At 35.7% G+C, this 24,029-nt stretch overlaps 1 protein-coding gene across 5 annotated transcripts in view; it reads right to left on the bottom strand.

Moving 5' to 3' along the window:
* NIPBL (NIPBL, cohesin loading factor) overlaps positions 1-24,029 on the bottom strand; it is a 211,919-nt gene that overhangs the window by 108,542 nt on the left and 79,348 nt on the right. For 4 of the 5 annotated variants that reach the window (XM_013984737.2, XM_021076592.1, XM_021076593.1 and 1 more), the window contains 3 exons: positions 9,300-9,442; positions 7,200-7,365; positions 4,493-4,620 (listed from right to left, as the gene is read on the bottom strand). In XM_013984737.2, coding sequence (XP_013840191.2) covers positions 4,493-4,620; positions 7,200-7,365; positions 9,300-9,363 — 358 coding nt within the window. In that variant the 5' untranslated portion in view covers positions 9,364-9,442. The remainder of the gene's footprint in view (positions 1-4,492; positions 4,621-7,199; positions 7,366-9,299; positions 9,443-24,029) is intronic. The other variant, XM_021076591.1, reaches the window with a different exon arrangement.

Raw genomic sequence — 24,029 nt, 5'->3', positions numbered from 1 at the left:
TGTCATTGTTGTTGCTATTTCTTGGGCCGCTCCCGTGGCATATGGAGGTTCCCAGGCTAGGGGTTGAATCGGAGCTGTAGCCACCGGCCTACGCCAGAGCCACAGCAACGTGGGATCCGAGCCGTGTCTGCAACCTACACCACAGCTCACGGCAACGCCGGATCATTAACCCACTGAGCAAGGGCAGGGACCGAACCCGCCACCTCATGGTTCCTAGTCGGATTCGTTAACCACTGCGCCACGACGGGAACTCCAATAAATCAATTTCTATACTAGTTTATGTTTTTATAAATGAGACTAAAAATAAGCATAAATAGTATAAAACAAATTATGTGACAAAAAGGTGAATATTCAAAAGTTTCTTATTAGGGATATGTCACAAAAATACAGTATAAATAGCCTTGGAAGACTTCCTTTATTCAATCTTATATCTCACATTATCATATACTTAATGCTCTTATCTGATTACAGGCACACCTTGGAGATATTGCAGATTCAGTTCCAGACCACCACAATAAACCAAATACTGCAATAAAGGAAGTTGAGCGAATTTTTTTTGTGGTTTCCCAGTGCATATAAAGAGTTATGTTTATAATATACTGTAGTCTATTAAGTGCTGCAGTAGCATTATGTCTGAAAACCCAATGTATATACCTTAATTTAAAAATACTTAAATGCTAAAAAATGCTAACCATCACTTGAGCCTTCAGTGAGGTTGTAATCTCTTTGCTAGTCAAGGGTCTTGCCTCAATGTTGGTGGCTACTAACTGATCGGAATGATGGTTGCTGAAGGTTAGGGTGGTTATGGCTATTTCTTAAAGTAACAATGAAGTTGGTTGCATTGGCAATGATATCTGGTGTGCTGATTGACTCTTTCATGAATGATACCTCTGTAGCAGGCAATGCTGTTTAATAGCATTTGATTCACAGTAGAACTTCTTTCAAAACTGACTGAATTCTCTCAAACCTTGCTGCTACTTTATCAAGTAATTTACATAATATTCCGAATCCTTTGCTGTCATTTTAGCACTCTTCACAGCATTTTAACCACGAGTAGATCCTACCTCAAGAAACAACTTTACTCATCCACAAGAAGCAACTCCTTATCTGTTCAAATTTTATCAGGAGATTGCAGTAATTCAGTCATATCTTCAGGCTCCTCCACTTCTAATTCCAGTTCTCTTGCTAATTCTAACTTCCTTCATTGAAGTCTTGAACCCCTCCCAAGTCATCTATGAGAATTGGAATCAACTTCTGCCAAACTCTTGTTAATGCTGATATTTTGACATCTTCCTATGAATCATGAATGTTCTTAATGGCATCTAGAATGGCGAATCATTTCCAGAAGGTTTTTTCAATGTACTTTGTCCAGATCCATCAGAAAAATCACTATCAGGAGTTCCCGTCATGGTTCAGTGATAACAAACCCAACTAATATCCATGAGGATGTGGGTTTGATCTCTGGCCATGCTCAATGAGTTGGAGATTTGGCATTGCTGCGAGCTATGGTGTAGGTTGCAGATGTGGCTTGCATCCTGCTGTAGCTGTGGTATAGACTGGCAGCTACAGCTCCAATTCAATCCCTAGCCTGGGAACCTCCATATACAGCAAATACAGCCCTAAAAAGACCAAAAACAATAAGAGAAAAAAACAAAAACAAAAAACAAAACCAAACCCCAACCAAACCAAACCCAAAAAGAACCCCAACACTATCTATGGCAGCTACAGGCTTAAGAAAGTGTATTTCCTAAATAGACTCAAAAGTCGAAATGATTCCTTGATCCATGGGCTGCAGAATGGATGCTGAGTTAGCAAGCATGAAAACAACATTAATTTAGGAGTTCTCAAAGTAGTGCAGTGGAAATGAATCTGACTAGTATCCATAAGGATATGGGTTCAATCCCTGTCTTTGCTCAGTGGGTTGGGGATTCGGTGTTGCTGTGAGCCGTGGTGCAGGCTGCAAATGCGGCTCAGATACTGCACTGCTGTGGCTGTGACATAGGCTGGCAGCTGTAGCTCTGATTCGATCTCTAGCCTGGGAACCTCCATATGCTGCAGGTACTGCCCTAAAAAAGTTGTTAATAATAATAATAATTTTATTGTACATCACTTATCAGGGCTCTTCAGTGACCAGATGCATTATCAATAAGCAGCAATATACTGAAAGGAGTATTTTTTTCTGAGCAGTGGGTCTGAGAAGTGGGCTTAAAATATTCAGTAAAACATGTTGTAAACCAATGTGCTAATCATTCAGATTTGTTGTTCCATTTATAGAACACAGGCAGTGTTGATTTAGCATAACTCTTTAGGGCCCGAGGATTTTCAGAATGATCAATGAGCACTGGCTGCCACTTAAATGCATCATCTGCATTAGCTCCAAGCAAGACAGCCAACCTGTTTTTTGAAACTTTGAAGCCAGGTATTGACTTCTCTGTACCTAGGAAAGTTCTAGATGGCATCTTCTTCCAATAGAAGCCTGTTTTGTCTACTGAAAATTTTTGTTTAGCATAGCCACTGTCATTAATTATTTTAGTCAGATCTTCTAGATAACTTGCTGCAGCTTCTACATTAGCACTTGCTGCTTCATCTTGCATTATGGAGACAACTAAGCCTCATGAACCAGCCTCTGCTAGCTTCAATCTTTTCTTCTGCAGCTTCCCCACCTCTCTCAGCCTTCACAGTACTGAAGAGAGTTAGGGCCTTGCTCTGGATTAGGCTTTGGCTTAAGAGATTGTTCTGGCTGGTTTGATCTTCTATCTGGACCACTAAAACTTTCTCCATATCAGCAAGTAAGGCTGTTTTGCTTTCTTATCATTCAAGTATTTACTGGGGTAGCACTTTTCATTTCCTTCAAGAATTTTTCCTTTCCTAACTTGGCTGTTAGAGACAAGACAACTAGCTTTTAGCTTATCTTGGCTTTTGACGTGTCTTACTCACTAAGCTTAAGCATTTCTAGCTTTTGATTAAAATGAAAGACATGTGACTTTTCCTTTCACGAGAACACTGGAGAGGTCATTGTAGAGGTATTAACTGGCTTCATTTCAATATGGTTGTATCTCAGGAAATAGGGAGGCCGAAGACAGGGGAACTGCCAGAACATAATTTATCAATTAGTTCACTGTCTTACATGGGTGTGTTTAGTGGTGCCCTCAAACAATTATAATAGCAGCTTCAAAAATCACTGATTAGAGATCATTATAACAAGAATAATAATGAAAAGTTTGTAATACCGCAATTAATAATAAAATGTGACATAGAGACATGAAGTATGCAACTGCTACTGGAAAAAAGGTAATGACGGACTTGCCGACGTACAGCATTAAATGTATACAAAATTTAATGTGCCACATTAAATGTGTACAAAAGCTGATATCTGAGAAGCAGTGTAAAAGCAAAGTGCAATAAAAAGAGGTATACCTATAGTCTTTCTTCCAATCAATGACATCTCCATATTTTCTTTCATTCCAACACTCTTCCAGAGTATGTATAATTCAAATTTTCCTTTTACCATTCCTATTTGTCTCCTACTACTGCAACCTAGCTTATTCTGATTAAGATAAAGTCTTGCCCTGCATACCTGCCTCTGATTAGCTAAAAGGTGAGTTGAGCAAAGGAATTTCCCTGGATTCACTTTGGGGAATGAATAGTAACCACGCAATTGCTTTAAAAACACAATTCACACATGAATATATAAAAACAAAACTAAGACATGGAATGGTGAGTTTCATAGAGGTACTGTCAATAAGTGTGGCAATATTCTTGGATACAAGTAATCAATAATAGTAAGTAATTAATTAAATAAGTTGGACCTTCCTGACTTGTCTAAACTACTCCTTTCTATTTTAATCTTGAGAATGAAGCAAGTACTAGGGCTTGCTAAATTCAGTAAGCTTCAGTCAGACCAGAACAATGCTCCTAACTTATAAGTTCTACTTGACTACATAAAAATCACATCTGTGTTGGATATCATAATTTTATTTTTCTAATGCTTATTATAAACAGAACTTCCCTTAATGCCTATTTTTTCTATTGCTAAGGCACCAGCAGTGTTCTATATAACCATGAATATAATCACCATCAGTACTAAAACTAATACCTGGCAAAATTATTTATACATTTACTTTGTGTTGAAAAGCTCTGCAGATACTTTCATTATTTAATTAATGAAAAGACTTCTTTCATATCAATTCTAAGATAAAAAAAAAATTCCTAAAGCCCTTTCACTGACTAAACTAATACATTCTGAAATCTCTAGCAAACTACATATTAGGCTTTGCCTAATTGCCAAGGAATTTAGTTATTAAACTGCAAAAATGTTAACATCCACTTAGTTTCATTTTTGTTCTTGGCTTTATTCAAGGCATCAACACAGATTCATAGATGACAGGCTAGGTTTTAAAGGAGACACCTGAATTTAATTACATGTGAAACGAGTTCTGATGTGGGACCCACTGAAAAAAAAATACTATATATTCAATTATTAAAACCTCACCACTTTGTACATATCTGTTCTGCATACTTTTCTCCCTGAAAACGTTAGGACTCCTTGCCAGGACGGCCTGCAACAAGACTGGTATGTCGCCTTCTGGATCATCACTGCCAAGGTTATCTTTCAATTCTCTGGCATTGAAAAAATAAATAAAAAAAATTAAAACAGTGATTAAGAATTCTCTATTCTATATTAGATAGCAATTTACCAGTTAAATTCAGAAAAGGCTGAGGCAGAAAATCAACAATACTTGCAGTATAAAAATAAATTACACACATGTCTAACAATTTCACGGGTTTGTGAAAATGCTAACACTAGAAGAAATAGAATTATCAAAAATATCAAAACCTTTTTTCCCATTTTATTTTAAACAGAAAAAAAAGAACCCAAAACATTATTTTATGGAATTATGAGTTTATTTAGAAATGTTCAATTAAAGTAGAAAATAGTGTCTACTCTAAATTATTCAAAGTAATGGAAGGATGGAGGTGATAATTACACCCAGAAGTTGCTAATTTGGACTTGGAATATATGTTTTCCCTTACATCTGAATATGAGTGAGGCTACCTTTTTGAGAATGTCCTCTGAATAAAATTATATTGCTGCATTGGTTAAGACAAGGCTCAAAGGTTATGTAATCCCCCCCCTCCCTTTATTCTTTTCTCAAATAAAGCCATCAGAGGCAAAGACATCCAAGCAAGTGGTTAAGAACAGTTGTAATTAGTAAGGAGCAAATTAAGTTCACAACTATGGAAGGTAAATGATAAAACTAAATACAGGTAGTATTTAAGATTCTACATTCTACATTCTAGGGAGTTCCTGTTGTGGCACAGCGGAAATGAATCCAACTAGGAACCATGAGGTTGCAGGTTCGATCCCTGGCCTCACTCAGTGGGTTAAGGATCTGGCATTGCTGTGGCTGTGGTGTAGGCTGGCAGCTGTAGCTCTAATTAGACCCCTAACCTGGGAACCTCCATATGTTGCAGGTGTGGTCCCAAAAAGCAAAGCAAAGCAAAATAAAATAAAATAAAATTTTATATTCTACATCACTGTTCCCCTCATTAAATCTAATAAGAAAGATTTATAAAGACGGTATCCAATGATAAGATTAAATAAATTTTTGAGGGCAATCTTAAAGCAGCTTTCCATAATATAAATTATACCTGTATATGTGCTATTTCCCTTATCTCTTTAAAGATGTGGTGAAAACTTTTTTTTTTTTTTTTTTGGTCTTCTTAGGGCCACACCTACAGCATATGGAAGCTCCCAGGCTAGTGGCTGAATCAGAGCTACAGCTGCCAGCCTACACCACAGCCACAGCAATGCAGGATCTGAGCCAAGTCTAAGACCTACACTACAGCTCACAGCAATGCCAGATCCCCAACCCACTGAGCGAGGCCAGGGATCCAACCCGAACTAGTAGAGTTTGTTTCCGCTGAGCCACGATGGAAACTCCCTGGTGAAAACTTTTGATTAAGAATATACAGGTATAAGAATTGACATAATATTAAGACATTGTTGAATTTTCTAGAATGATACATTATACTTCCTTCTGATTTTAACCAATCATTTTCTCAATTTTTTCATCAGAACATTCATTTAGAATTTCATATAAAGTCATCAACTTTAAAAATGGTCCTAAAGTATGTGTTGCATCTAAATGTAGAGATCTATTATATGGTTCTTTATTCTCATTTCCCTAAATAATGAATCTTTAAGTTAAAAAAAAAAGAAGAAGGACAATGAGTACCACTGTGTAGTGGGCTGTGAACTTTTTATATATTTTTGTGTTGAGGCATTATAAGCATATACTGCTTTTGTAGTAAAAGTAAATTTTAAAAAGTATAGTCATGTAAAAATTCTGTAATAAGTTATGTAATTTAAGTTTACATTATTTTTATATTATTTTTAAAGTCTATTGTAAGAAAATACACACGTATGTTCAGATAGTACAATAAAAAATTTTGAAGCCGCCTCCTTTGGAGTTATTCTTTGAGTCCTTGTTATACTTCAGACGAAGAGCATATAAACCTACTCCAAAAAAAGCCAGCAGTAAAGGCCCTAGTGCCTAAGAATTCTAATTACTCCAGGAAATTACTCTAATTACTCTAGCAACTCCAGGAAAAAGGGAGATGACTTCATGAGCAACTTTAGACCTCTGCACAGATCCATCTTGATGAATCTCAAGATTATTACAAGAATTTAACAGATCTTCACAGAACTACATGGGTCAGAACTACTGTCTCAAAATAACTACGGCTGGAGTTCCTGTCATAGCTCAGTGGTTAATGAATCTGACTAGGAACCATGAAGTTGCGGGTTCTATCTCTGGCCTTGCTCAGTGGGTGAAGGATCTGGCATAGCCGTGAGCTGTGGTGTAGGTCGCAGACGTAGCTCAGATCTTGTGCTGCCGTGGCTCTGGCATAGGCTGGCAGCTACAGTTCTGATTAGACCCCTAGCCTGGGAACCTCCATATGTCGCAGGTGTAGCTCTAGAAAAGGCAAACAAACAAATAAACCAAAACCAACCCCCCCCCAAAAAAAAACTATGGCTTATATGTATCTCATTGATACCTCATCACAGTAAGGCAATATTCTCATTTGGATATTGATTACCTTAAACTATATATTTAAATTTCTCTGAATAAGCCAGGAATACTGATTCTTTTAGTAAGACCAAAACTTTTCATTTTATTTTAGGTTGTACTTACATGTGATCTGTTGATACTTGGTTGAGGCTATGGACAAGCTGTGAAACCAAATTATCATCCCTACAGGCCAAAAGGCAGTTCACCTCTTCTGCTATTCGTGCATTAAAGAGAAGGCTCTTTGTAGTTGTAGCAGGTAAAGGGGATGGAAGAGGCAGCTGGTTCAGGACTATGTGGAATAAAATCAGATTATTAGAAATTGAGTGACAGCAAGAAATCTCTTTAGTACTGAAATATACTTAGGATTAAAAATAAGTTGATATTTATATCAATGTGACAAATTATTAAAAGACATTCTGCCTCTCCAACAAACCTCAACTCTGCAAAACTCCCAAAATGTCATTTAGATCAAAATAGCCTATACTATTCTCTAAGAATAAATTTCAGTTCCATTTTATTTGTGCTGACTCCTCGTGTCTTAAATATTTATTAATTTAGTAAATGAATAGCCAAAGGTAGAGCTAAAAGTTAATAAGAATTGAAAATATATTAATTACTTGTGTTTATAACCTTATCAGAATCAATATACTCTGACATAAATTAACCAAGTAACGATATCTGACTCTTTACCAGATAGATAAGTAATGTGCTTTATAAAAACTTAAGTAAATACAAAAATAAACAGCTAACTTTAGCAGGAGAATAACATCTATAGGATTCTAAAGGCAGAAAAACATCTTAGGGAATTTTGCTTTAAGTTATAGTCTCTCTCCATTCTATTCTAACAGCAAACAAATGTAAATGTTTTACAGTAGTTTAAAATTCAGCTATTTGATGTCTCTTCACATAAATGAAATCTGTCCATTTGTCTAAACTAAAAGTTAAGAAAGTTAACTAAAATGTCTTTGTTTTTGGCTTAATTATTATGTATACAGAATAACCATCATGTTGCTCAGCCATAATGGATAATAATAGGCTTTTACTAATAAAACACAGGAAACAAATTATTACTTTAATAAGTAGGGTTTGGGCAGACAAAATTTTTAAATGAGGTACAGCTGAGACAATGGGAAGACCAAAAAAAAGGAATTCTTGGTGGTATATCTGACTCTGCACTCCTACATACTATACGAATTTATGCCTTACCTGTAACAAAGTGATAAGCAAAAGCCAATGTCTGTTTTAAAAGCTTTCTTACAAGCTTACCAGCTACTTTACTTTTGTTATTTCAGATTTTATAAACTAACCCTGCTAGTTTCCTAACCACAAAGCTGTATGCTATTATCTATTTTCTCCCCACTTAAACCAGCTGGAAAATAACAACAGAAAAACGTATTTGGGGGAACATGAATAAAAACATTTCTTGAGGTTATTTTCTCATAGTTTCTTTAATAAAGCCTTGTATCTTATATAATGCTTGCTATACTTAGAAGAGTCCTCACCGTCTTCCTTTCCTTTCTACATCTCTTTTTTCTCTTTATATATTCAGATAGCACAGGGACTAACACTGTGAGTAGCTTTCTGCACTATTACCCAGGGACTAAGAATTAGAGTTGCTTACCAAAGGAATGAGTCCCTCAAATATTGTGCTACACTAAGTAAATCTCAAGAGAATAACAATGTTCTTTAAACTTAACTGTGAGAGTAAAATAGGCCTGCCATCTATGACAAACTCCAAAAGATTACTAAACATGACATCCAAAATAAACATCACTAAGAAATCAGATGAAGTTGGGCTATAAAATTCTTCTTTGAAGGGCAGTTTCAGTTACTGTTTCCATAAACGCTTTTTAAAAGATCTGTGACAGTTCCTATATGCAAACCCATGGTTCTTCACTTTAATTTTTCTTAATGCTTTGTTTCACCTTCTTTGATCCTTAGTTTTGCATTTATCCATTTATCATGTAAGATCTTTAAACAAACATACAGGACTACTTCTTAATGGGTCCTTTGGATGAAACAGAAATTGTGGTCTTATCTATTACTAGCTGACTAAACTTAATTTTGTTACTTTCACATTTATGCCAATAAATCAAAGAAAATGTTTGTCATTCAAAATCTAAAATCTTTAAATATTTTGTTATTTATGAAACAACTACTCTCTCACTTTAAAAATCAATGTCACAGAGTAGAATGTAAATTAGATAAATTAACTAAACTTACGGTCTGTGAGACTAGCAATCCCCGCAAGAGTAGTGATGGGGACATGGGGCATATCCCCATTCATCCTGAAATTCTGGAATGGTGTTGTCTATGAAAGTACTTAGTTCAGGTGCCAGCTGTCATTACTTCCCATTTCCCAAACACTGCAACAAAAACCAGAAAATTATTTATAGAAATATATCAAAAAGTATTGGTGAAATGCTTAAAATTTTTCTACTTTTGTTTGTTCAACCTACATAGCAATAGCCATTATGCATAAACTATTTACCATATGTTACACATTGCAAAGTTCTTTGCATACAATAACTCATTTAGTCCTCACAACAACCAAGTAAGGTAGGTACTATTATTTTCTGCATTTTATTGATGAGAAAATTAATTTACAGGAAGTTTAAAGTAAGCTGTGGACCAGAATTTAGAACCCAAGCAAGCTGGCTCAAGAGTCTGTGTACCTTGTAGGCTATATTACTACATAGGGATACTCAGTTTTGACAAGCACTATGTTCTTTTCCACATCATAAAAAGCATCAGAATTTAGCTTCAACTTGCCTTTTTAGTAAGTAATGTGCACATTAACAAAAGTGTCTTTATTAAATAGCTTTATAATCTAAACAGCAAAGAGAAATCTGCTCTGTATCAATTATCTAAGACATAGGGCTGAAACAGAAAACTGAATTGTAATTTCTAAAGAGTTTTAAATGTTTCTTTTTTTTTTTTGAGTTATATATGCTAGTCAGGAATTTTTAAGAGAACCTCCAGGTTTTCTAAATTATAAACGTCAAAGCAGTGTAATGACCTGACACTACTAACTTCCCTTACTCATACATCTTAATGCAACTTTGCAAAGTTTTTCCTCTAAACAAGAAGACATATATAGATAGTTAACAATTTTCTTTTCCACAATGAAATACCAGCATTTTTTGCAACATGGATGGACCTAGAAACTATCATGCTAAGTGAAGTCAGCCATACAATGAGACACCAACATGCTTTCACCAACATGTGGAATCTGAAAAAAGGACAGACTGAACTTCTTTGCAGAACAGATGCTGACTCACAGACATTGAAAAACTTATGGTCTCCGGAGGAGACAATTTGGAGGGTGGGGGGATGTGCTTGGGCTGTGGGATGTAAATCCTGTGAAATCAGATTGTTACGATCATTATACAACTACAGAGGTGATAAATTCATTTGAGTAATTAAAAAAAGAATTTTCTTTTTCTTCACTTTTATTATAAATATGAGACATACTGACAAAACATATATGTATGGTTTAATACTTATAAAGCAAGCATCCATCGAACCACAATCAGGAAGGCTAGCAGTCTATCTAGCACCTGATAGAGATAACTGTCATGTGTTTTTTTTGTTTGTTTTTGTTTTTTGTTTTTTGGCTGCACCTGCTGTATATGGAAATTCCCAGCCAGGGATGTTATCTGAGCCACATCTGCAACGTATGCCACAGCTATGGCAATGCTGGATCCTTAACCCACAGCGCCGGGCCATGGATCGAACTGGAGAGCCACAGAAATGAGCCAGATCATTAACCCACTGTGCTAGAGCTTGAACTCCCAACTACCCTCTTTTTTTTTAATGGCCTCACCTGCAGCATATGGAAGTTCCCAGACTAGGGGTGAAACTGGAGCTGCAGCTACAGCCCTATGCCACAGCTTGTGGCAATGCAGGATCCTCAACCCACTGAGCAAGGCCAGTGATCATACCTTAGAGAAAGAGCATCAGGTTCTTAATCCACTAAGCCACAACAGAAACTTCCTATCCTGTCTTTTCAGTAATCATTTCTTTTTCCCTTTTTCCTTTAATGACCTTCATATGTAAATTCTTTTCTAATAGCTGGCCAAGGAAAAAAATAGTGTTCCTTTGATGAATGACTGACATAATACTTATTAGTAGAAGCCCACTGTAGGGAAATGGCACAGGAAATAGTACTGGAAAGATATGATTACTACTGGCTATCCTGTATTTTTCCTTTTGCTATTGACTTTACACTTGAAGTAATTAATTTGATTATTTAATAATCAATCACTAAAGAAGTTTAAAGATTCACTGTATATTCAGCAGTTGCATCAAGCACTTAAAAAATTGGTTAGAATTTAAAAATTGATAGAGGTCACCAAAACGGAATGAAATTTTTCTAAAATGGGCAAAAGACCTCAATAGACATTTCTCCAAAGAAGATATACAGATTGTCAACAAGCACATGAAAAATGCTCAACATCACTGATTATTAGAGAAATGCAAATCAAAACTACTATGAGGGAGTTTCCGTCGTGGCGCAGTGGTTAATGAATCTGACTAGGAACCATAAGGTTGAGGGTTTGATCCCTGGCCTTGCTCAGTGGGTTAAGGATCCAGCGTTGCTGTGAGCTGTGGTGTAGGTCAAAGAGGCGGTTCGGATCCTGAGTTACCATGGCTCTGGCATAGGCCGGCGTCTACATCTCTGATTTGACCCCTAGCCTGGGAACCTCTATATGCCGCAGGGAAAGGCCCTAGAAAAGGAAAAAAGACAAACAAAACACCCCCCCCAAAAAAAAAACTACTCTGAGGTTATCACCTCACACCAGTCAGAATGGCCATCATTAATAAGTCCACAAATAACAAATGCTGGAGAAGGTGTGGAGAAAAGGGGACCTTTCCTGCACTGTTGGTGGGAAGGTGAATTGGTACAACCACTATGGAGGTACCTTAGAAAACTACCATATGACTCAGCAATCCCACTCTTGGGCACATACCCGGACAAAACTTTCCCTGAAAAAGACACATGCACCCACATGTTCACAGCAGCACTATTCACAATAGCCAAGACATGGAAACAACCTAAATGTCCCCTCGACAGTGATTGGATTAAGAAGATGTGGTATATGGAGTTCCCGTTGTGGCGCAGTGGTTAACGAATCCGACTAGGAACCATGAGGTTGCGGGTTTGGTCCCTGCCCTTGCTCAGTGGGTTAATGATCCAGCGTTGCCGTGAGCTGTGGTGTAGGTTGCAGACAAGGCTCGGATCCCGAGTTGCTGTGGCTCTGGTGTAGGCCGGTGGCTACAGCTCCAATTGGACCCCTAGCCTGGGAACCTCCATATGCCGCAGGAGCGGCCCAAGAAATAGCAAAAAGACAAAAAAAAAAAAAAAAAAAAAAAGATGTGGTGTATATATACACAATGGAATACTACTCAGCCATAAAAAAAACAACAAAATAATGCCATTTGCAGTAACACGGACGGAACTAGAGACTCTCATACTAAGTGAAGTTAAGTCAAAGAGAAAGACAAATACCATATGATATCACCTATATCTGGAATCTAATATATGGCACAAATGAACTTTTCCACAGAAAAGAAAATCATGGACATGGAGAACAGACTTGTGGTTGCCAAGGGGGAGGGTGAGGAGGAGGAAGTGGGAGGGACTGGGAATTTGGGTTTAACAGATGCAAACTATTGCCTTTGGAATGGATAAGCAATGAGATCCTGCTGTATAGCACTGGAAACTATATCTAGTCACTTACAATGGAGCATGATAATGTGAGAAAAAAGAATGTATATACATGTATGTGTGACTGGGTCACCTCGCTGTACAGTAGACAATTGTTAGAACACTGTAATCCAGCTATAATAGACAAAATAAAAATCATTATAAAATAAAAGGTGAATGAAGTTTTTCTAAATTTAGGTTAATAATAAAGTTCCAATTTATGCTTAGTAATCAATGAGGAAAAAAATTCTTGAATGCAAATTGTGTATAGGACAGCACAAAATCTCCTGTTATTCATATATGATTCACTGTTGTACATATAAAATGACGTATTCAAGCAGATTAAGTAACAAGTGACTGTGTTTAGTTATTTAATTCAGAGGTTAGGAACCCATAAAGAACAACATGCTAGGGGATTCTACTGTGGGCTGTTTGACTTTATTCTATTTTCTTAAATCTCAGGTGAGTAACACATAAAATAAACTCAAATCTAGCCTAAAAACGATTTACATAATTAGTTACCATATATGAATTCAAAGATTAATAAATCAAACCATAATATTTTTCTTAGTTGACATAAAAAGGTATTATGTCACTCTGATTTTGACTCAAAACTGGGAGTAAGAAGGGAGGAAGGCGAAGCAACAATTCTTGTTTGGTGCTTCAACTATGGATTAAGCAGATGATTACTGACAAATACATTTACTGCTTAACTATGACAATTTTATGGAAGACTCTGAAGAACAGAAGACTTGTAGAAATGGTCTTATTTTAGCTAAGGTCATAGATTTTGATGAATATGAGTAATCTATAGAAATGCTGCTGCCTTATGCTACAAGGTGACCAGAGTCAATCAAGAAACAACATTCATAGAACTCTAAAGGTGAATATACCCACTCTTAATTAATTAATTAGATACAGCATTTCTAACTCTGGGTTGGGTAATGTTTGGTTCCCCTGGCTCTGTGAAAGTACACTGTCTTTGATGAAAGTGCTGCAACTGAAAGGGAAAGTCATTAACTCTGGGGAAGAATGTGTCCAGAATGAAATGATAACCAAACGGGAAAGGTTATAACAAGTGCTTTAGAACTGTCACTTAAGGCAGTGCTTTATTTATAATCTGTGAATGGTGACTGATTAGTGGATTGTAAACTAAATTTAGAGGGTTAAGATCAGTATTGAGAGGGATGGAGGGAAAAGAAATATAAGGCTACATTGCACATTATTTTATGAGTCTAGATAACATGTCTAAATGTGGGTCACCAAATGAAAGCAGTTTGAAAGCTGCTGATTTAAAGGAATGGAAGAGTAAAGAAAGGAGCCCAAAGTAAAGTAAGGAATAAAAAAAAAGTAAAGAGTAAAGAAAGTAGTGGTGCCGAGAATGAAATAAGATAAGGCCCGCAAATTACCTGACATACTACTTCACACACAGTAAATGATTCAGAAAGTGAAGTGTGATTGCTGACTGGAAAAACACTTCAGAGGAAAAGGGGAGGAAAGGCGCCTTTTCAATACAAGTAATCCCTACTTCTGAAATGCCTATTATAAATTATTATTTGAAATTCCAGTATATATTTTAACCCAGAATTACAAATATGTATAACAGCCCTAGGCATGCTCATCTACAATTACTTTAAATGATAAGGTCGTTGAAATAAATAATGGCAATAAAAAGTAGAACAAATCTAACTGTTGTAATACTAAGAACTAAATTGAACACTAAAAATTAAATCATGAGTAACATAATTACAGAATGGCTTGAGGGTTAATTAAAATAATGGTTAATCAGCAAAAGATATTATGTTAAATTCCCATTTCAGCCCATTATGAGTCTAAAGGAAACTTCTAAACACTTGCTAAGGTTTTTTAAAGACCCTAGTTCTTCACTCATTTAATTTCATTTCAAAATTTATGATTTCTTCATGTAAATGACTGAAATGCAAATAAAAAGGTATTGGGTAAAAGTTAAAAATAAAAGGTAATCTCATAATCTGGTGGTAGATAAACTTTCCTGGAAAGCCACTTTGTAGCCTACAGACAAAAAAAAAAAAAAAAAAAAAAAGGTATAATCTTGTCTCAACAATTTCACCCCTCTGCAGTGAAAAACTGGTAGAAAAAACTAACAATTACTGAGTACCTACTACACAATAAAAAATGGTAATAAACACTTTAAATGTATTCTCATTCAATTCTTTTGTAAAATTGAGGAACTGATATTCCAGTTTAATGAGGAAACTTTTGTCACATTACCTCAGGAATCTTTCATAAATGCAGATGTCTCATTCTTTTTCCAATATTATTTTATAGCTTGAGTAAAATATCAAATTTAAATGAAAACTATTCAGTAAACTATACCATTTTAAATAAAAAATAAAGCGACCAGCTTTATAAATCAGAACTTACAATTTATAACCACATCTACTTTGTACTTGTTTCACATTTCTATAGTACTTCGAGCACTCTTTATTCCTGGTCTGGTGTATAGGGCTGTAAGCAAAACTCATTTAGAAGAAAATCAGCTTTTAATAAAAGAGTATAATGAATAAGTTAACAGCCTCAGACTTTTTATGTTAAGCTCATAACTTCTCAAACCTGGTAATATAGTAATAACATTTTAATAAATAAATCTTGTCAAGCACAAACCTCTTAGTTTCTCCATTTCTGAGCATATCAATGAGAAAAATGTAGGCTAAGTGCAGGATATCAATTTGGTAATTTTACCGTAACAACCATTCAGCCTGCCTTAAATAATAACTGAAATTCCTTTAAATTCTACTTTGTATTGTTCTCCACACATCTTATTTTTGGACATAACTAAAGCATTTTCCTTTTACCTGATAGTTAAAATAGTTTTAAAATGTCGTACTAGGTTAGATGAATAGTTCATCCAACCTCATATAGGTACTCTTGAGTTATAAATGGTACCCAAAAGAACATACTATGTTTCTAATTTAGCCCCTCATGATGGATGCATCCAAAATATTTGTGTTACTGTGTCAGACACTACACTAGCTAGGCGCAATGGTTAACAAGATGGAAATAGTCTCTACCCTTCAATATTTGAGTTTGGCCATCGGAATGTTGTAAAGGAAGTATATCTTCTAGGAGGAGGAAAGGGAAAAAAAAAATCACTGAGTTAAAACCTCAAGCATTTGCAACAACATAGATGGATCTTGAAGGCATTGTGCTAAACGAAATAAATCAGACAGAAAAGACAAATACTTCTGATCTCACTTATATGTGGAGTCTAAATACATACACACACACAAACACAAAACACAATTCATAGAAAAAGACATCAAAGTTATGGTTACCGGATGTGGGGGGGTGGTTGTGGGGGAGTGGTAGGACTGGAGGAAGGTGGTCAAAAGTTCAAACTTCCAGTTGTAAGTAAGATGTAATGTAGAACATAATGACTATAGCTAACACTGCAGTGCAATATATAGAAAAGTTGTTAAGAGAGCAAATCTTGTAGTTCCAGTTGTGACTCAGCAGGTTAGGAACTAGACTACTATCTGTGAGGATGCCGGATTGATCCCTGGCCTCACTCAGTGGGTTAAGGATCCGGCATTGCTGCAAGCTGTGGCATAGGTTGCACATGTACCTAGGATCCAGCGTTGCCATGGCTGTGGCACAGGCCAGCAGCTGCAGCTCTGATTCGACCCCTACCTCGGCAACTTCCACATGCTATGGGTCATGCCATAAGAAGAAAAAAAAAAAAATCCCGAGAGTTCTCATCACAAAGAGGAAAAAAATTTTTTTTTATTGTTTTCTTTTTATTGTATCTATACAAGAAGACAGATGTGAGCTGAACCTACTATGGAGGTCATTTCACAATATATCTAAATCAAACCATCATGCTGTTTGCTTTAAACTTACAGTAATAAATCTCAACAAAACACACATAATGATATATCTCAATAAAACTGGAAGAAAAAAGAAACTGGAACCAATTTTACTGTGACTATATTTTAATCCCTTCATGATGTGCAGCAAAAATTATTTAAAAAACAATTGGGAGTTCTCTTGTGGTGCAGTGGGTTAAGGATTCTGCATTGTCACTGCAGTGGCTCAGGTCACTGATGTGGCTTAGGTTCAATCCCTGGTCCAGGAACTTGCACCTGCAACACCAAAAAACAAACAAAAAGCAAAACAAAAACCCCCCACAATGGCAAAGATTATTAAAATTAATGAAGAGATATACATGATATATTGCTAACTGAAAATAATGTCAATGTATACAGTTCAAGCCCATTTTTGCTTAAAGCACATTTTTATACAAACGATAATAATTTAGGCATGAAAAAAATTTCTTATAAAAATATATTCTTAAACCATTAACAATGGTTAGAGAGTGGGACGTATTCTAGAATTTGGGGGAATTCTTATTTTTGTAGTATTTATATCTATATTGCTTGGATTTAAAAAACCATGAGACTATTATTTACAAATCAAAAAAGAATGATATAAAGTATATATTAAAATGAAAAACATCAAATGAGTCTTCTAATAGGTGCTACTATATGTGCATAGATTTCTCCAGGATATTTAAACAATTACCTGTGAAACTTATATTAAGAATTTTTTACAAATGCGAAAATAAAAACAAAGGCCTAAATATTTTGCCTATGGCTACACAGACAGCACACAGCAGAGCTGGGTTTTTGAACTTAAGATGTTTCTAACCAAATCTTACATTCTCATGCATATCTGAAGCACATAAAACTGAAAAACATCTACATTACTATGACAGAGAGACGAGCCAATAAAAGGTAAAGGAAATGTTCCTCAGAGAAGATAAATGTTCAGAATCTCACAACTTGTAATTGACCTAGTCGAGATTACAAATGTTTGGATTTCTAGTTCAGTATTCTTTACACTATGTTGTCTTACATGATTATAGTATTATTTTGAATAAACCAACATTTTGTATGTGTAGAATATCTATTAGGTAAGTAGCATTTTTCTTCTTTGGTAATGTTAATTCCTCCCTCCTTCCTTTCCTTCTTCTTTTTTGGGTGAGGAGGGAGATTAAAACAAATATATTTTTATGGTCTCAGATTATACAATATTTACCAGAATAAGCTGTCTCAAATTCTTTTGGGAAATAGGTGGAATATACATCCTAAGTAACTAGGTAAGTAAACAAATGAATCTATGTTGTACTATTTACTATTTTAAATAGCTAACAGTAACTCCCTAGAGTGGCACCTCTCTAGCAGAGTCCTTCTACTTTATCAAGCTATCTCCAGATTCCTTTTTGCTGCCTCCTTTTCACATTAAAGATACCTCTAAAAGATCTTCAAAGCCTAGCTCAAAAACAAACAGTTCCCAATCAGCTGTACTGTGAAAATTCTCACTACTTTAAAACACTTCTGCTTCTCTCTAGTTCTAAATTATTTCCATTAAATAAGAAAAACGCAAAATAAAAGAAAGTTCTCTAAAGCTCTCTTTGAACGCATTTTGCTTTTGAAATCTTGAACTCTCTTCATCAACCATGCTGGATACCAATAATGTGCATTCCAATAATATCTTAACATCTCTAATATGTAATAGGAGAACACAGCTACATTATTGAGTACTATTATAAAGAGAAAAAGAAGTCACTAAGAAATAAATCTGGTTGAAATTTATGATGTCTCAAAAGCAGTTTATAGAATATGTATAAGTTCACTGAGACATAAAACAATTAGTAAAATTTTATCTCTCCAAACAGTCTTATTCCTTGTTCTTACCAATTTATTTCACTTTTTTTTTGGACCCAGGTGCTGCATATCCTTAATTCACTGAGCGAGGCCAGGGTTAGAACCCACATCCTCATGGATACTAGTCAGGTTTGTTACCTCTGAGCAACAATGGGAACTCCCATTTTTCACATATATTTTTATTGGAAAGTCTGTATTACTTTCAAAGGTCCCACATGATTACGACAGCTAAATTGACTTACAGATGTTGCAGAGTGGTTACATGATGTATAATTAGCTCTTTGGATTCCTAGTACACCTCCCCACACACAAAAAACTTACTGCTCACCTTCTTTTCCACTGCAAAAGAAAGCCTACCTCAAATTCCTAATAAACTTTAAGACTGATTCTTATATCACAAGACTATTTTCTATGCAATGATATGAGAAATACAAAATCAAACAATGGTCACTTTATGTCTTTCTAAATAAGGCTGAGGTCCTAAAGAACTGTAACATTTAGATGTAGGCCTCAAACACACAATGATACACAATTAATTTAACATAAAATATGAGAGAAAATGCTTTTATGTGAAATTACTGAACAAACCACAAGAGGGCATACTTTCAATTACTGTAAAACATTTCAATTTCTGTTTGTTTGTTTGTTTTTTTAACTAGGCCATTGAAGATTGGCCAGATATTTCTGAATTCATTATTCAACACCATTAGAAAGCAACAGATTCTGAAGTTTTTAATTCTTTTTGTTTAAATATATACAAGAAAAATTTTTGGATGCAAATAAAAGTCTGAATACATTGACTTCTACATTAATATTAAATGAGAAGAGTATGTAATAGCCCTTTTTTTTTTTTTTTTTTTTTTTTTTGTCTTTTTGCCTTTTCTAGGGCCGCTTCTGTGGCATATAGAGGTTCCCAGGCTAGGGGTCGAATCAGAGCTGTAGCCACTGGCCTAAGCCAGAGCCACAGCAACGTGGGATCCGAGCCGCGTCTGCGACCTACACCACAGCTCACTGCAACGCCAGATCCTTAACCCACTGAGCAAGGCCAGGGATTGAACTCGCAACCTCATGGTTCCTAGTCAGATTCGTTAACCACTGCACCATGACGGGAACTCCAAGAGTATGTAATAGTCTCATCAGCCATCTTGGTCCTGTAAGCTCTTTGGAATTTCACTGCCCTAAGAATCTTCAAAAAACTCTGGCTACTTTGTTTTGTTGTTGTTGTTGTTGCATTGCCACAATAAGTTTAGTGATCATCCCATCATTCTCATATTGATACAAAAGAAAAGAAAAAAATTTCCTTGTAATGAAAACTCTTCAGATCCACTCTCTTAACTTTCACATATAACATACAACATGTTAATGATACTTATCATGTTGCACATTATATCCTTAGTACTTACTTACTTAGCTTGTAACTGGAAGTCTGTACCTTTTGACTGCAGTCATCCAATTCCCCACCCCCTATCCCCAGCCTCTGATAACCAAAAATCTCATCTCTTTTTCTAGGAGTTTGTTTAACCAAAGCACTATGTTAGGTCTTGGTGCACAACATAATAATTTGATATTTCTATATGTTTCACAATGATCATCCTAAGTCTAGTTACCATCTGTCATGCAAAGATATTACATAATTATTGACCCTGTTCCCCACACTGTACATTTCACACCTGTGATTCACCTATTTGGTAACAGTAAGTTTGCATTTCTTTAATCTTCTTCACTTATTTCACCCATCCCTCTACCTCTCTCCCCTCTTCCAACTACTTGTTTGTTTTCTGCATGCTTGGCTCTGTTTCCTCTTTTTTTTTCTTTTTTTTTTTGGTTTGTTTGTTCGTGTGTGTGTGTGTGTGTGTGTTTTAGATTCTACACACAAGCGAAATCATACAGTATTTATCTTTCTCTGACTTATTTCACTAAGCATAATACCCTCTAGGTCCATCCACATCACAAATGACAATTCATTCTTTTACTTTTTTAGCGGCCACACCTGCTGCATATGGAGGTTTCCAGACTAGGGGTCGAATTGTGTGTGCCAGCCTACACAACAGCCACAGCAATATCAGACTTGAGCCACATCCTTGACCTATGGCAAAGTTTGCAGCAATGCTGGATCTTTAACCCATTGAGCATGGCCAGGGATCGAACTGGTATCCTTATAGATACTAGTTGGGTTCTCAACCTGCTGTGCCACAACGGGAAAGAATTCATTCTTTTTTATGGCTGATATCTTATGTATACACATACATATATATTACATACATATGTGTTACACAGACATATAGTATAATATCCAGTATAACATCCTATATAACTTATAGGGGAAAAAGAAATCTGAAAAAGAATACATACATACATGCATAAATGAATCACTTTACTGTATACCTGAAACTAATACAACATTGTAAAAATCAACTATACTTCAATTTTAAAAAAAGAAACAAAAGAAAAAAAAATAAAGCCAAAGGGGGGAAAAAAAAAAGGACAAGGAGCTCCCATTGTGGCTCAGTAGGTTAAGGACCCAATTTTGTCTCTGTGAGGATGTGGATTCAATCTTGGCCCTGCTCAGTGAGTTAAGGATCCGGCATTGCTGTAGCTGTGGCGTAGGCCTGCAACTGCAGCTCCAATTTGACCCCTGACCTAGGAACTTTCATATGCCACAAGCACAGATGTAAAACGGAAGAAAAAAATATATGTCACTGAGAGATCCTATCAGCCAAGAAAGTGGTTAGGCAATGACATCACCAATACCACCTTCACTTCCACTGTCATCATTATCACACCAATACCATCAAATATTTAAGACTGTTTACTTGGCTGGAATATGCAACATATCCCAGAGGATGTAATCAATTTTGAATGGTTCCCATAAATTCAAAGTTGTTCGTATGACATCTCTCATTTTGGAACATACGAAATCAGTAATTTCTAAATATGACTTATTTAAAAAGAATAAAAATTAAAAAGAAATACCATGTTTAATTTTAAGCACAGAAACATCAAATCTGTGGAACTTGAAAAGCAGCTTCTCTGCACTATTTTATTGAACAACTCTTTCTTTCTAATTATAGAAGTAAGAGGAAAAATCCTAAACTAATACAGAAAAGCAAAGTGTTTTGGGTATTTATAAAGCCTGATTAAACTTGCCTATCTGTTAAAGTTGTTTCAGAATGTACTATATCTGACCCAGTCTACATTAAGTGTGTGCTCAAAAGAAATTTACATTATTTTTAAAATTTTCTTAAATTGATACTCAATACAGCTAAAGTAGGGACAATATGCTTCTGCCTGGAATATACCTTTTCAAATATTGTATTGTATAATTTATATGTGGAATCTGAAAACTAAAACAAACTAATGAATATAATAAAAAAGAAAGAGACTCATGGATATAGAAAACAAACTAGTGGTTAGCAGTGGGGAAAGGGAGGAGAGAGGGCAAGATAGGGGCAACAGATTAAGAGGTGCAAACTATTATGTATAAATTAAATTAGCTATGAGGATATAAACACAGGGAGTATAGTCAATATTTTATAATAACTATAAATGGAGCACAACCTTTAAAAATTATGAATCACTATGCTGTACACCTCTAACATACAATATGTATACCAACCTACTTCAATTAAAAATAATCAATAAAATGGGCTACCAAAAAATAAAAAGAAATATATGAGGAGTTTTCTTGTGGTGCAGTGGGTTAAGGATCCAGCATTCTTAATGCAGTGGCTTAGGTTGCTGCTATGGTGCAGGTGTGATCCCTGGTCAAGGAATTTCCACATGCTGCAGGCACAGCTGAAAGTAATAAATAAATAAACAAAATGTATGAGAGCTGCAGGCTTGTCCAAAAAAAAAAAAAGAGAGAGAGAGAGAGAGAATATATATAATACATCTTCTTTATCTACTCATCTATTGATGGGCACTTAGGTTGCTTCCATACCTTGGCTATTGAAGTGGAATTACTAGATTGTATGGTACTTCTATTTTTAATTTTTTGAGGAAACTCCATACTGTTTTCCATAGTGACTATACCAATTTATATGCCCAACAACAGTGCATGAGAATTCCCTCATTTGTTGACTTTTTGATAATAGCCATTTTGACAGGTGTAAAGCAGTATCTCAATGTGGTTTTGATCTGTATTTTCCTGATGATCAGTGATGTTAAACATCTTTTCACATGCCTTTTGGCCAATTATATGTCTTCTTTGAGGAAATGCCTATCCAGGTCCTCTGTCTGGCTATTCTGATCTTCATTATGTGATATAGTTCCTAGGAACAATGTGTTATTTAAGACAACTCAGCAGGACAAAGGAAATATGTTTTAGGTACTTTAGAGAATTCTTCCAACTTGACAGCTTAAGATCATTAAAGTACTTAAAAGAGCAATTAAGAAAGTGTATACATAGAAGTATGTTAAAAAAAAATCATGATTGCTCACGTATAATGTGCATTAATGATTGCTCTTCTGCCCTAACCCATTCAAAGATGTCATTTCCAGCAACTCCCTTCTCTTTTGCATCATTAATTTTTCCTCTCATTGGATCATTCCAATCAGCATATAAACATCTAAATATTGATAACTCCTACTCCCTCAAAGAGGAAAAAAAAAAAACAAAAACACCTTGACTCCTATATCCCCTCAAATAATTGCTTAATTTTCTGCTTCCTTTCAAGGCAAAATGCCCTGTTATCTATATTCGTCTCCAATTCTTCTCTTACTTTTTCTTGAAACCACACTATATGTGTTTTTATTGTCATCATTCCACCAGAATTTTTGCCATGGTTAGTAATGGCGTGCGACTACATTGTTAGGTGCAATGGAAAAACCTCAGATCACATCTGAATCGACCTAGCATTCAACAGAGTTGATCACTCTCTTATGTTCAAACAGAATTATCTGGGGTTTTTTGGCTATGCCCACAGCAGGAGGAAGTTCCAGTGCCAGGAATCAAACCTACACCAGAGCAGTGACCAGAGTAATAATAGTGACAATGCTGGATCCTTAACTCACGAGGCCTCCAGGAAACGCCCAACAATTCTTTGTTTTCCATAACGTAGTCTTCTGGTTTTTCCTCAACATGGCGCAGGCCACTGAATCCTATTCTGATTCCTTCCCATTCTCTTGTCCTATACCTCTGCTATTGATCTTATGATTTTAAAACAGCACCTGTATTCTGATGACTCTAAAGTTTATATCTCCTACTTTGATTTCTCCCCTGTACATTACACGCACATATCCAACTACATACTCAACATCTTTGATGTGCAGTAAGTACAGGTCTAGAGTAGAGATTGGCAATCTTACTACTGACCTCTGAGAACATGATTTATATATTTATTTTAAAAGTTCTTTGTTAGATACTATTTGCAAATATTTTACCTTTTTTTTTAGGGCTGTACCTGCTGCATATGTAAGTTCCCAGGCTAGGGGTTGAATTGGGGCTGTAGCTGCTAGCCTACACCACAGCCAAAGCCACGCAGGATCCTTAACCCACTGAGTGAGGCCAGGGGTCGAACCAGTGTCCTCTTGGATATT

This window comes from Sus scrofa, chromosome 16 (genome assembly GCF_000003025.6).
Source record: "Sus scrofa isolate TJ Tabasco breed Duroc chromosome 16, Sscrofa11.1, whole genome shotgun sequence".
NCBI lineage: Eukaryota > Metazoa > Chordata > Mammalia > Artiodactyla > Suidae > Sus > Sus scrofa.
The sequence above is the reverse complement of the archived record's forward strand: the minus strand, read 5'-3'. Positions and strand labels throughout refer to the sequence as shown.